At 52.6% G+C, this 13,823-nt stretch overlaps 1 protein-coding gene across 1 annotated transcript; it reads right to left on the bottom strand.

The window, feature by feature from the left end:
* Positions 1–35: 35 nt before the first annotated feature.
* Positions 36–7,076, bottom strand: GRN (granulin precursor). The gene is made up of 13 exons (XM_010816405.4): positions 7,001–7,076; positions 4,156–4,300; positions 3,913–4,038; positions 3,711–3,795; positions 2,906–3,018; positions 2,672–2,807; positions 2,462–2,556; positions 2,101–2,224; positions 1,732–1,829; positions 1,395–1,640; positions 933–1,166; positions 599–829; positions 36–509 (listed from the first exon to the last, which is right to left on the bottom strand). The coding sequence occupies exons 2-13, from the start codon at positions 4,291–4,293 to the stop codon at positions 372–374; spliced, it is 1,764 nt and encodes a 587-aa protein (XP_010814707.2). The 5' UTR covers positions 4,294–4,300; positions 7,001–7,076; the 3' UTR covers positions 36–371.
* Between the last annotated feature and the right edge of the window lie 6,747 nt (positions 7,077–13,823).

Here is a 13,823-nt window from a genome sequence, read left to right as displayed (position 1 = left end):
GGGGAGGGCAGGCAGAGTGGCCAAATCAGACACTGTTAAGAAAGTGTACAAACTTTATTGCAGCACGCACACACACACACATACACACGCACGCACACCCGTGGATAGGAAGAGCACCTGGCCACAGAGTTGACAGAAATTGGGGGAGGGGATGGCAGCTTGAAACGTGGCTTTTGCCACAGCCCCCCCCCACCACCACCTTGGCATAAGGGAGGCCTTAGATTGAGGCCCCACCTCCCAGGGTGATGGGGGACTCAGAAGGGGGTCTGGGAGAATGTGGTGGGGGAGAGGTGCTGGGGAGGCCTGAGCAGTGGGGACCCTCTGAGCAGGGTCCTGAGGGCTGCCAAGTGTCTTCAGTCCTCAGGCCCTCCTCACAGCAGCTGTCTCGGTGTCGGGTCCCTCCAAGGAGCGTCCCAGCGCAGGGCCTCCCGACGTAAGCACTTGGTCCCCCTGGCTGCACAGCGGAAGCCACTGGGACAGCAGTGATGCTTGTCCCCACAACAGGTGCCCTTGATGGTCAGAGTAGGGGGTGAGAGTTGGACGTGGCAGGACCCGGCCCAGGCCCTTACCCAGCCCCTGGGTGGGGGTTGGCACTGACCTTGCGGTAGGGGCAGCAGGCCCAGCCCCCCTGGCTGTCTGGGCAGCAGGTCTGGTTATCGTGGCAGAAGTGCCTCGCCCCACACTCCACGTTCCCCATGCCCACAGGAGGGCCGCTGGCCAGGCGGACGGCAGGGTGCACAGGGTCCACCTCCTTCTCACAGGATCGGGCCTTCACGTTGCAGGTGTAGCCAGCCGGGCAGCAGTGCTGGCGGTCCTCACAGCACACGGCCTGCGGGGGACAAAGGGGCCTGGCACACTCACCCCCACTAACGTCCCCTCCCACCTGAGACGGGGCCCCCGTCCTGACCAGGAGTGGGCAGGTGGGCACTCACGTGCGGCAACTTGCAGCAGGCCCAGGCCCCCCTCAGGCTCGGGCAGCAGGTCTGCCCCACCGGGCAGCTGGTGTGCTGGTCACAGCCCATGTCTCTGGGGTGGGACGGGGAGGCCCTGTGGGCAGGCACTTTGTCCAGTCCGGTCACCACCTGTTTCCCCCTCTTACAGTGCCTTCTGGCCACACACGTGTAGCCCTTCGGGCAGCAGTGCTGGTGGTCCGAGCAGCAGACAGCCTGGGGAGATGGCAGAAAAGGGTGGTCTAGGCAGCTACTCTGGGCCCTGAGCCCCTGCAACCTCCAACCTGACTCTCCTGCTCGGCTCCTCCAGCTGGGCATGACTGTGACTGAGCTGGGGTCCCCCGTGGGCTGGCAGAAGGTAGAAGAGCAAGGCAACAGGAGCCTGGCCATGTGCCCAGGCCAGGACACTGCCCCCTCCCCCAAATCATCCCCCTCCCCAGGCACCTCTGGAGCAGGACAGCAGGCCCACTCCCCAGACTTGAGTCGACAGCAGGTAGTGGAAGAAGGACAGCTGGTGACGTTATCACAGGGGACGTCCCCCTCCACGGCTCCGAGGTCCAGCAGGCTGAGGTGGGCTGGGGCTTTCTTCATCCACGGCATCTGGCGGGTCCCCTGCTCACACACACCCTTCTCTGTGTCACACCTAAACCCGGACGGGCAGCAGTGCACATGGTCCTCACAGCACACGGCCTAGGGTGGCGGGAGAGGGGATGGTGGGCCTGGGGGGACTGGCTGGTGGCTGCCCTCTGCTCAGCCCGGGCCACTCCCAACTCCTCGGTACCTGCACAAAAGGGCAGCAGCCCCAGGCCCCGGACTGTAGGCGGCAGCAGGTGTAGTCGTCTGGGCAGCTCACCTCCATGTCGCACTTGACATCCTGCACTGTGAGACAGGTGAGGCGGTGGGTCAGCAGTGGCACTGGGGACCCTTGGGGGTGCCCTCCCTCTGCCAGCTCCACAGTGAGAACCAGATGCGGAGGACGGAGGGTACGGCTCAGGCCACCCCTGGCAGTGATCCTAAGGCGAGGCCCAGTGTGGATGGAAGGGACTGTCCCTGCTTCAGCCCCTCCATGCATGTGGCAGTCAGTCCCCACCCCCATATCTGTTCACTCCTCATGGTGTAGGTAGAATGGGGTCTGCGGTCTCCCCGGTACCTGTGTGTGCGGGCAGCTTGGTGAGGAGGTCCGTAGCGTTCTCCTTGGAGAGGCACTTACTCTGGGTCAGGTCACACACAGTGTTCTGGGGGCAGCAGTGCAGGTGGTCGGAGCAGCAAATGGCCTGGGTGAGGGCAGGGTCTTTGGGATTTCCAGTCTCCCTGGTGCAGGGAGCAGCCAGGCTGACAGCAGGCACTTCCCCAAGTCTACCACTAGGGGGTGGCATGAGTCCTGAGCAGTCAGGCTCCCAGCTGCCAGCAAGCCAGCCCCACCCCCTGGAGTCACTGCTGGGTAGGTAGGTGGGTGTCCAGGCCAGGTGACTGCGGGCACACAGTCCAGCTGACTATAGCCCCTCACTTACATTGGGCATCGGGCAGCAGCCATACTTTCCAGTGGGCAGCTTGCAGCAGGTAGAACCATCGGGGCACTGGGACTGTCCATCTGGGCATAAGATCACTGGAAGGGGAAAGAAAGGTGAGGGGCAGCCAGAGTGGAGGGGACAGTCTCTTCAGCTCTCTCCAGCTAGGAGTTAGAAAAGGTCTCTCTTCACCCCAGACTCATACCTCCTTACCTGAACTTTTAGTCTTGTGTGCAGGCATCTTCTTAGCCAGGGGGTGGGTGCCTGTGGCCGAGAGACAGCGGCCACGAGCCAGGTCACAGGACGTGCCATGGGGGCAGCAGTGTATCTTGTCTTCACAGCAAGAAGCCTGAGAAGAGATGGCCCTGACTCTGTCTTTGCTCCCTCCACCCCTTCCTCTGCCCACACTGCCTTCCCCCGCCACCCTCCATCTTCCCAAAGTTGTACCTGGGGCATGGGGCAGCATCCCCAGGAGCCATCAGGCATGGTGCAGCACGTGGAGGAGTTGGGGCACTGGAACTGTTTGTCGGGGCACTGGACGGCATCCAGGGGCTTGGTATCTGTAGACGGGATGACCCAGGACTCCGCCCAGTCAGTGACTGTCATTCCCCCCATCACTCAAGGAGCTGCTGGCACCAGTGCCTTCCAGCCCAGCTACAGGAGGATTCAGGGGCTGGCACTAGGGCTCAGGGCTCCCCCGGCTGTCTTAACTCACTCTCCCCCAGGCCAGTCCTTGTGCCAGCAATATGCCTCAGGGCAAGGACATCCACTGACTGGGTAGGCATTAAACCAGTGCAGCTTTTGGACTTTCCTGGAGTCCAGTGGTTAAGACTTCACCTTACAATGCAGGGGCTGTGGGGTGATCCCTGGTCAGGGGGCTAAGATCCCACATGCCTCAAACCAAGCAAAACCAAAATAATATAAATCAGAAACAATATTATAACAAATTCAATAAAGATTTTAAAAACGGTCCATGTCAAAAAAAATCTTAAAAAAAACCCCAAAAAACAGTTCAACTTGGCCTGTCCTCACCCCCACAGTGCTTGGTCCTGGGCCTGGGGTCTTGCATTCTCTTCTGACCCCTACGCGCCCCTCTGTCCAGAGCAGGGTGTGGAGGGGTGTTGCTTAGTACAGATGTCATACACATGAGGGCACAAAGGCAGGAATCAAGGTCACTCTGCTGGCTGGGTCCTGGATGCTCCAGATTCTTCTGCTCCCACCTCCCTGCCCTCCTCCTCCACCTCTGCCGCACCTGATCTTTGGAAGCAGGACCGCCCGTCAGCGTTGCAGTGGAAGCCCCGGGGGCAACAGTGGCGGCCATCCCCACATGACACAGCCTATGGGACACAGAAGTGCCTTGGTTACTGAGGCCCATTTCCCTGGGAGGGTGGGAGAGTGCAGGAAAAGTGTAAATGCAGACCCAAGCTTCTCCATAGACCTAATGGCACCCTCACCTCTGGGAACGGGCAGCAGCTGGAGGTCCCTGAGACAGTGAGGATGCAGGAGTAGCCAGGAGCGCAGTGGCCATCGGCCTGGCAGGGTCGGCCCAGACGCTGGCTCAGCACAGACGGCCGCTGGTCCTGGGAAGCGAGACGAGGAGATAAATCGAAGGACCTGAGCTTGGCCCGCTCCTATAGCCAATCCAAGAGGCCGGATCCCAGGCTGCCAGCTCTTTGCCTGGGCCATAGGGCACTCACCTGAACGGGATTGCAGCAGCTGTAGGTGGCTCCATTCGGGTCCAGGCAGCAGGCCACAGGGCAGAGCTGACCGTCTGGGCACTGTGTTCCAACCACCAGCCCTGTCACTAAGGCCACCCAGCTCACCAAAGTCCACATGGTCCACCTGCAAAGTGCCAAGAGGCATTTGGCAACTGGCTTAAGCCGAGGTCGCCCTTGATTCTGGGACCAGTCACTCCCCCCTGCGAAGGCCCGGGACCATCTGAGCCTCCACAACAACAGCCTGTCCGGGCAGGAAGAAAGATGCAGGGCTTGAGGCTCAGCTTCCTACGTGTGTCCTGTGTGGGGGTCACACATGCACCAGCGAGTGTACATCCATGAGCATGAATGCTGGCGTGAGTACGTGTGTCAATCTGTGTCCCCAATACATGGCCTAACAGTTGAATCTCTGTGGCTGAGTGTGTGCAGATGTGGGTATGTGAGAGTCCGGAAGACCTGTGGGTTTTGTGGGCCTGAGCTGTGGGGACGTAAGCCACCTCCATGGGGGTGGGAAAGACATCAGTTGCCCTAGGAAGACAGAACTGAAGTCTCCCCTTGAAGGAAAGCCAGGGTTTCACTTCCCGAGCCAGCCCCTCCAGTTGCCTTCTTACCCAGTGCTGTGTTCACACCTGCCCTCTGCTAAGGCCTGTTGGCAGGGGAGGGGAGGTCACATGATGACATGATCAACCACGGGGTTGAGAAAGTTGTGAAAAAGGAAGTATGATGTTGACGGAGTCTGGGCTGCCTTCCCCAAAGGCCAGCCACCATGTGCCTGCTGACTGTCCCCTCCCCATCCAAAGGAGACACACAGGCTTGGTCAACCTTTGGGGCACCTGTGTTCCATGGGCCCCCAATACCACCAGGCCCTTTCTTTTTTAAAATTTTTTTAATTAAAAAAATTGTGGGGCCATGCCCATGCAGCATGTTGGTTCTTAGTTCCCTGATCAGGGACTGAACCCATGCCCCCTACATTGGGAGCTCGGAGTCTTAACCACCAGACTGCCAGGGAAGCCCCACACCAGGCCCTTTCAGGATCTTCAAACATACCCACCACCCTTCCCCTCTACCTCTCTCTATCCTGGAGCAGAAACCCAGCTGCATGTAGAGAGCTCAACGTGTGCCCACCAGGCTGCCATCTGCATCAGCAGAAGGAAGCAAGCCTCATTCTCTGAAGGGGAGTGGCCTTTCACTTCCTGAACAACTCTTCCCCCAAGCTCAGCCAGCCCTGCTAGTTTAATGGGGCAGGCCCAGGAGATCTTACCCTGTCTAGAAGGGCCAAAACAGTCATGTATGCTGAACCTTTTAGAAGCCAGTGACAACATTCTATGTATTTTCTTTTCTTTTTCTGTAACAACCATCCAAAGTGAGGCTCAGAGATAGGAAGTAACCTGCCCATGTCATATATCAAGACATAGAGATGACAGGCTCTGATGGCTCCAGAGTATATTGCACCTGGGTTCACAAGTGGTACCATGGACAGTGCATGGGAATGGACCCCCCCAAACCCAAGGAGGATAGAGGCCTGGTGTCCAAGCAGAGAAGAGGGATAGAAATGTTTCTCTGGGCAAGTGGACTGGACCCAGACAGAAATGTGGGGGTACAGGGGCTGTCTGGATACTGCACATGAGTGCTAGAAGGAAGGCCTCAGAAGTTGCTTCCTGTCTTTAGGCCTCAGTTCTCAGTGTGGACACTGCACACTTTGTGTGGCAGGGAATAGCACACACAGGGTCACTCACATCCTCTTTCCCTCACCTGGCTTTCCTCACTGCCCTCTCTCCAACTCAAAGACCATCCCCAGGAGCTTATCTCCTGTACAGGTGAGGCTGAAGAAGACTGGTCCTGGACCTTGGCCCCGTTCACTCTCTTCCCCAATGCCTACAGCTCCCTGGAAAGGGAGCTGGCCGCCCTGCTTTTTAGGAGTCCAACCATAACCCTCTGCAGGCTCGCTGGGCTGCCCTGGCCAGAAGGAATGCCTGTCTGCACACATCTCTGACTACTCAGCACCCTAGTGATTCATTTAGGTACATCCTCCTTCCTGGGTATCCTGAGGTTCGGAATAGTGTACACTTCTACTGAATACACATGTACGCACACGCGCAAAAACACACACTCCGGACTAGAATGGGGAAGAGGGAACCCAATTCATCTCAGTAGGGTTCCAAGTGGTGACCTCTCACCCCCACCCGACACTGCCACTACAGAGAGGGAGGACAGGAGCCTCTTCAAGCCCCCAGCTCCGTCATCTTCCACTAGGTGGCAGCCCCCCACTTCGAGTGCCAGGAGAAAGATTTCCCAAAAGGTGAGCCAACCCAACAGCGGAGAGAGCAGGAAAAAGTGGCCGGGGGAGGCGGAAGTTAGCCCCACGAGAGGAAGTTAGAGAGAGTCAGACACGACCCAGGGGTTCAATCACCACTCCCGAGTCCCTGCTGTCTTTGAGGAGGCCAGGGTCTCAAGCCCCACTCCCAGCCCTCTGAGCTCCGGGGCCGGGGCGGGCGCCTCGCTTGTTGCCAGCCGCAGCGGGGACTGCCCACCAGCACCACTGCCAGCACCTGCCGACGGGGGCGGAGTCGACTCAAGAACAGTGATCTCTGCTTTGGGAGAAGGGGCTGCAGCTTCCAGGGGTGCTCGAGAGAGAGAGAGCCCCTTCTAATGGGGGTCACTGCAATTACCGTTTACTCCCACCACCCATAAAACTCCCTCCAATGCATCGGAGTTTCTATAAGGGAATCTTTTTTTGTATCCCCGCTGAAACTCCAGAGGAGCCCCATCTCCCATGTCCTCCAGGCTGGGCCCCTGGGAAGGAGCAAGCGAAGTCCACCCTCCTTACCTGCGTCGGGGTCCGCGATCTCTGGGTAGCAGCGGTCAGGCAGCTCATCCACTTGGGCCACTCGGCTCGATGGCCCACCCACCTCAATTTCCATTGGTCAGGTGTCCGGAATGTCGCACTCCCATTGGCTACTGGTCGACGTAAAGGCGGGGCCAACCTGGAATCCTGTGTTTCTTTTCCTACTCAATTCACTCCCCTCCCTCTTTCCTCTCTCTCCCCAACCCCCCATTTCTAGGGATCATGTGATTGGAGAATCATGTGACGCCCTGGGCCGGCTCAGCCTGCTTGCGGGTGCCCGCTGCCTTCTGTTAACCCATCCCGAGAGTCAGCTCCTTTTCGGGGACATTGAGAGCCAAGAGATCTGTCCCGTAATGGGTGCGTTCAAGAGCGTTTAAGGGGTGTCTCTTGGATTTAGAACATTTGTGCATCCTGTCTCTATTCTGTTCATCCCATGCAGATTTAATGCTCAGCAGCCGGGCCCCAAAGAGGACTGAAGGAGAGTTGTGAGGGCAAGGATAAACAGACCTCAGGCCCTTTCCTCAAGGTGCTCACAGCAGGGGATGGGGAGGGGGTTGGAGAATCGGGTTCCAGGTGCTCCAGGTGTGTGTAGAGAAGACGTAGTAGGTTAGATCTGAGCAGGAAAAAAGTGCCACCTTGGGGGCACTTTTTGAAGCTGAGTCTGGGAGGATTATAAGTGGCAAGTGGAGAGGGGTTGGAGAAGGGGCTAGACCAGCGGGTATTGGGAAAAGCATTAGAAAACCAGATGGAAGGGCAGCCTTGGGCAGGGATTGAATGCCAGGTTCAGTGGAGTGGACTTGTGGAGTTGCTGGGTGTGTGGCACCAGCCTGGGCTGACTGTGGGTGTGGGTGCATACCGGAAGTAGCTCCTTAGTTTCAGCCAAGCCCTACCTTTCAGGAACTGACTTGTTGATGTGTGTGTGTGCGCGCGCGCGTGTGTACTCAGTCGTATCCGACTCTGCGACCCCATAAACTATATAGCCCACAAGTCTCCTCTGTCCATGGAATTTTCCAGGCAAGAATATAGGAGTGGATTGCCATTCCCTTCTCCAGGAATGAAACCGCAGTCTCCTGCATCTCCTGCATTGCAAGCAGATTCTTTACCACTGAGCCACCAGGGAAGCCCCAAAGTGAAAGTGTTAGTCGCTCAGTTGTGTCCGACTTTTTGCGACCCCATGGACTGTAGCTTTCTAGGCTCTTCTGTCCATGTAATTCTCCAGGAAAAAATACTGGAGTGGGTAGGGGATCCTTCTCTAGGGGATCTTCTCAACTCAGGGATCAAACCCATGTCTTGCACATTGCAGGCAGATTCTTTACCATCTTAGCCATCAGGGAAGCCAGTGAGGGAGAGAAAATAAACCACACAGAACAGATTCACCAGTAGCAGGAGCTAGAGTGCTCGGTGCCCTTTATGGGGCCTGGCCCAGGCAGAGATGGGTGATGGGAGATGTACCAGGAGATACTAAAGGAAGCCTGATGCCGTAACTTGGAGGAAGGGCAGTGTTTGGTTGCCAAGTGGATGGGAAGCACTGTAGGTTAAGCAGAGAGCTTGGGGTGCGGGTGAGACTGGGGTTGGGAACAAACAGGCAAACTCAGGGGTGGTGGGAGTCTGTGTAGGGAAGAAGTGGCAGAGTTGAGGAACTGTGTAACAGCGGTGCTCAGCCTGGGCCTGCAGAGGGTCCAAAAGGTGGATAAGGATCCTGCTGAGAATCAGGACTATTCTGTATACTGGTGACTGTATGCTTATTCTCATATATCCATATGCTTCTATGGACACAGCAAGCACAGATACACAAATACCATGCAATGTTTGGCAAATCAATACATGAACCTATAATCATGACTACACGGAACCAGAAAAAAAATACACAAAGAGGGAAAAAAAAACAACACCTAGAATGACTGAAACAAATATCACAAAATCCATAACAGAGTGATTTGCCCACTGGGGATATTAGGCAGTGTTTGGAGACATTCTAAATTGTCACAGTTGCGGAGAGATGCTACTGGCATCTAGTGGGCAGGACACAGGGATGTTCTGAACAGCCTACAGTGCACAGGATGGCCCCCACAACAAGGACTGAAAGTGTTAGTTGCTCAGCTGTGTCCGACTCTTTGTGATCCCATGGACTGTAGCCCCCCAGGCTCCTCTGTCCATGGGATTTTCCAGGCAAGAATACTGGAGTGGGTTGCTATGCCCTTCTCCAGTGGATCTTCCAGCCCAGGGATCGAACCCAGGTCTCCTGCATTGCAGGCAGATTCTTTACCATCTAAGCCACCAGGGAAGAACAACAAAATGTCAGGTGTGCTGAGGCTAAGAAACCCTCTCTGAAGGATCATAAATGTTCTCCATGAAAGCACTAGTGTCCCTCATGCAGTGCTTCTTTTATTTTATATACTTTTAATAAATGCTGTCACCTGACTTCCCAGCAACGGTAGATTACTGAAAGATCAGGGGATTTATGCGTTGAAGTTTTTTAGAAGCAGTCACTTGCAGTTTAGCAAGGATTAAAAGCATTCAATAGGAAAAAGTACAAAAAGCAGCCTGAAGAACTTAGAAGCCAAATGTCCTGGGGACATTGAGTTTAGGGACAAACAGTCCTGGTCAACTCAATGGATCTTATGCCGCTCTTAAAGAATGGTAATTAACAGTTAAGGTACGAGCCTGAGCAGTTAGGAGAGTTTTAGTCATATGCAGTTACTTTGATTACTGTGGCAAAGAAACATAAGATATTTACTTAAAGTATCTTTACTAAAGGTCTTGTCAAAATGGATGCAGCGAACCTCCACATCAGTGGAGAGGGTACAGTTCCCCCAAAGACTGAAAAAAAATCTCTCCCACATTCCTCAACAAACACGCATGTCCTTAAACCTCCCAAGTCAGGAATCTCTCTCCCTCTGCTTTTTGCTTTTAAGGAGGAAGCGTCATTTTGTGAACAGGGTAGACTGAGAAGAAGCAAAAATTTCCAGGGTCACAGAAAGATTTGATATCAAAAGGTCCATCCCTTTTTACCCTATTCCCTGACTCCTCCCAGGTTCCTTTGGTCAGGCCTTTTGATTTTTTATTTTGATAGAATCAACTGGCTGTAAATATGAGGAATGGACTCTAGACAATTAGTTCTATTGTATTGAGGTATAGGTCCATCCTTAAGGTCAGTATTACACTGTCTTAATTGCTATAGCTTTGTAGCAAATTTTGAAATGAGGAGAAGTAGGAGTCCTCTAACTTCTTTTTCAAGATTATCTTGGCTATTCTAAGCCTCCTGAATTTCTGTGTGAAATTTAGAATCTGTTTCTGCAAAGACAGCTGAGATTTTGACAGAGAATACACTGTATTTGGGGTATATTACCATCTTAACAATATTAAGTTATTAAGTCTTCCTGCCCATGAACATGAGATGTCTTTTGACTTATTTATCAGTTTCTTTCTGACAATTGCCAAGTATTCCACACTATAGGTGTTACATGTTTATTTAACTAGTCTCTCTTTTTTAAGTTTTTTTGGCCACGCCATGTGGCTTGTGGGAACTTAGTTTCCCAATCAGGGATCAAACCCATGCTCCCTGCAATGGAAACACAGAGTCTTAACCATTGGACTACCAAGGAATTCCCTTAAACAGTGTCACTGTGGACTTTTATGTGTTTCCAATTTTTGCGGTTACAAATTATTATACAACGAATATTTCTGAACATGGGTCTGAGTACACATATGGGGGTTAAATTCCTAAAACTAACATTTTTAGGAATGTTAACTTGTTAACGTTGCTGGCTACCTGAATATGCACATTTGAAACGTTTATGCCTAAGCCTCAACATTTTCCAGTGTACACTCCTAGGCTCAGTATTTGGGGGAACTTTTTTCCCATATACTCGCTAACGTTGGATGTGCGTGTGTGGGGTGCTAAGTCACTTCAGTCATGTTCTTCTCTTTGCGAGCCTATGGACTGTAGCCTGCCAGGCTCCTCTGTCGATGGGATTCTGAGGCAAGAATACGGGAGTAGGTTGCCATCCCCTCCTTCAGGGCATCTTCCTGACCCAGGAAATCAAAAAAATTTTTGCCAATCTAATGACGGAGGATATTTCATGGTTGTTTTATCTGCATCTCCTTGATCTCTAGGGAAGCTGAGCATTTTTATATATGTTTATTCTGCATGTGTATTTCTTCTGTGAAATGCCTGTTCTTATCCATGTTAGTCAGGGTTCTCCAAAGAAACAGAACCAGTTGATGTGTGTATAGAAAAAGATTTATTAAAAGGAACTGGCTCACATGGTTCAGGAAGCTAGTGAGTCCAGAATCCACAGTGTGAACCAGCAGACTGGAGATTCAGAAGAGCCGATGGAGCAGAGGAAGGCTGAAGACAGTTGCTGGAGAAATTCCTCTTACCAGGAGGGGCCAGTCTTTTTGTTCAATTCAGGCCTTTACCTGATTGGATGAGACCCACCCACATTATGGAGGGCAATTTGCTAAAGCCAAAATACAGTGATTTAGATGTTGAAGTGAAAGTGAAAATCACTCAGTCGCATCAACTTTTTATGACCCCTTGAACTATACAGTCCATGAAATTCTCCAGGCCAGAATATGGGAGTGGGTAGCCTTTCCCTTCTCCAGGGGATCTGCCCAACCCAGGGATCGAACCCAGGTCTCCCACATTGCAGGCAGATTCTTTACCCACAGAGCCACAAGGGAAGCCCGATTTAGATGTTAATCTCATCCGAAACACCTGCCATGTTGACACACAAAACTAGTCATCACACGATGGATTCACAGATACGGAGAACAACCGAGTGGTCATCAGTGGGGAGAGGAAAAGGGAAAGGACAATATAGGGGATTAAGAGGTGCAAACATAAAATAATCTACAAGGACATAATGTACAACACAGAAGATATAGCTAATATTTAAAAAAAAATACTTTATTTTGGGCTGTGCTAGGTCTGCAGGTTACAGAGATCAGAGACTATTCTCTAGTTACAGTACACAGGCTTCTCATTGTGGCGGCTTCTCTTCTTGTGGAGCAAGGCTCTTGGGCACACGGGCTTCAGTGGTTGCAGCTCGTGAGCTTTGTAGTTGCGGCTCCAGGGCCCCAGAGCAGAGACTCAGTAGTTGTGGTGCCCAGGCTTAGTTGCTCCGCCGCATGTGGGATCTTCCCAGTTCAGGGATCAAACTCGTGTCCGAATTTGATCAAGCTCATGTCAAATCCACATTGGTAGGCAGGTTCTATACCACTGAGCCACCAGGAAGGCCCCCGAATATTTCATAATAACTGTAAATGAAGTATAACCTTCCAAAACTGTGAATCACTACATTGTATACCTGAGCGCCAAAGAATTGATGCTTTTGAACTGTGGTGTTGGAGAAGACTCTTGCGAGTCCCTTGGACTGCAAGGAGATCCAACCAGTCCATCCTAAAGGAGACTAGTCCTGGGTGTTCATTGGAAGGACTGATGCTGAGGCTGAAACTCCAATATTTTGGCCACCTCATGCGAAGAGTTGACTCATTGGAAAAGACCCTGATGCTGGGAGGGACTGGGGGCAGGAGGAGAAGGGGACGACAGAGGATGAGATGACTGGATGGCATCACCGACTGGATGGACGTGAGTTTGAGTGAACTCCGGGAGTTGGTGACAGACAGGGAGGCCTGGCGTGCTGCGATTCATGGGGTCGCAAAGAGTCGGACATGACTGAGCGACTGAACTGAACTGATACCTGTAACTTACATGATATTGTACATCAACTGTAGTTCAATAATAAATAAACTAACCATCACATTATCCTTTGTTCGTTTTTCTCCCATGTTTCTCTTTTGCTCACTGAACTGCGGGAGTTTCGTTTATAATCTGGATGTTATATGCGTTGCACACATCTCTTCCCAGTCTGTCATTTGTCTTTTATCTTTGTTTTTGGTGTCTTTTGTGGTCAGAAGTCGTGTTGTTATGTCATCTGAAATCTAGCAATCGATCTTTTCCTTTGTGGCTTCTCCCTCCCCACCACCCCCTACTTGCTTAAGAAGTTAGAAATATGTTCTTCCTGCTGTAGTCCCACCTCGAATGCCAGCACTGCCCTTGACTGAGGCACCACAGGGACAGGAGATCCCTGTGATCAGACACAAAGAAAAGCCTGGATGTGACTCTGGCTAAGAAGTCCCTCCGGCTCAGCCCCAAGGCTGCTTTCAGAGGTGGTGGTCTGGATACAGGGTCGGACAGCATCCCTTTCTCTCCCTCCTTTTGCTACTCTCAGCCTCTCTCCAATTCTGCCCATCACCCCTTCAGGATTTTCTTCATTCAGACTTCCAGTTCTGCCCCACAGCCGCCCCAGAGCAGGGGCCTTTCCCCGCAGGATTGTTTTTTTATTTAATTTATTAATCTTTGGCTGTGCTGAGTCTTTGTTACTTCTCAGACGTTTCTCTAGTTGTGGTAGCCGGGGCTAGTCTTTAGTTGTCATCTGTAGGTTCCTCATTACAGTGGCTTCTCTTATTGCAGAATATGCGCTCTAGGGCATGCAGGCTTGAGTAGTTATGGCTCCCGGGCTCCAGGGCACAGGCTCCGTAGCTGTGGTGCACTGTTGTAATTGCTCAAGCCATGTGGGATATTCCCAGATCAGGGATCAAACCTGCGTCTCCTGCGTTAGCAAGCAGGTTCTTTACCACTGAGCCACCAGGGAAGCCCCCCACCAAGATCTTGAGTTGTGCAATAAAACATCAGATGCCTTGTTAAATTTGAATTCCAGGTTAAAGACACACTTTTTAAGCATAAGTATGTCCCATGCAATATTTGACATGTGTGTGTGTTAGCTGCTCAGTCATGTCT

The sequence above is a fragment of the Bos taurus genome, chromosome 19 (assembly GCF_002263795.3).
Source record: "Bos taurus isolate L1 Dominette 01449 registration number 42190680 breed Hereford chromosome 19, ARS-UCD2.0, whole genome shotgun sequence".
Classification (NCBI taxonomy): domain Eukaryota; kingdom Metazoa; phylum Chordata; class Mammalia; order Artiodactyla; family Bovidae; genus Bos; species Bos taurus.
This window is presented reverse-complemented; position numbering and strand designations above follow the sequence as displayed.

What these genes read in the sequence shown, in the direction of transcription:
- GRN (XM_010816405.4), bottom strand. Translation starts at nt 4,293, where the DNA reads ATGTGGACTTTGGTGAGCTGGGTGGCCTTAGTGACAGGGCTGGTGGTT. An exon ending in ACACAAGACTAAAAGTTCAG is followed by an intron (nt 2,557 to 2,671) that starts GTAAGGAGGTAT and finishes TTCCCCTTCCAG; the next exon opens with TGATCTTATGCCCAGATGGA. An exon ending in CCTGCTGCAAGTTGCCGCAC is followed by an intron (nt 830 to 932) that starts GTGAGTGCCCAC and finishes TGTCCCCCGCAG; the next exon opens with GCCGTGTGCTGTGAGGACCG.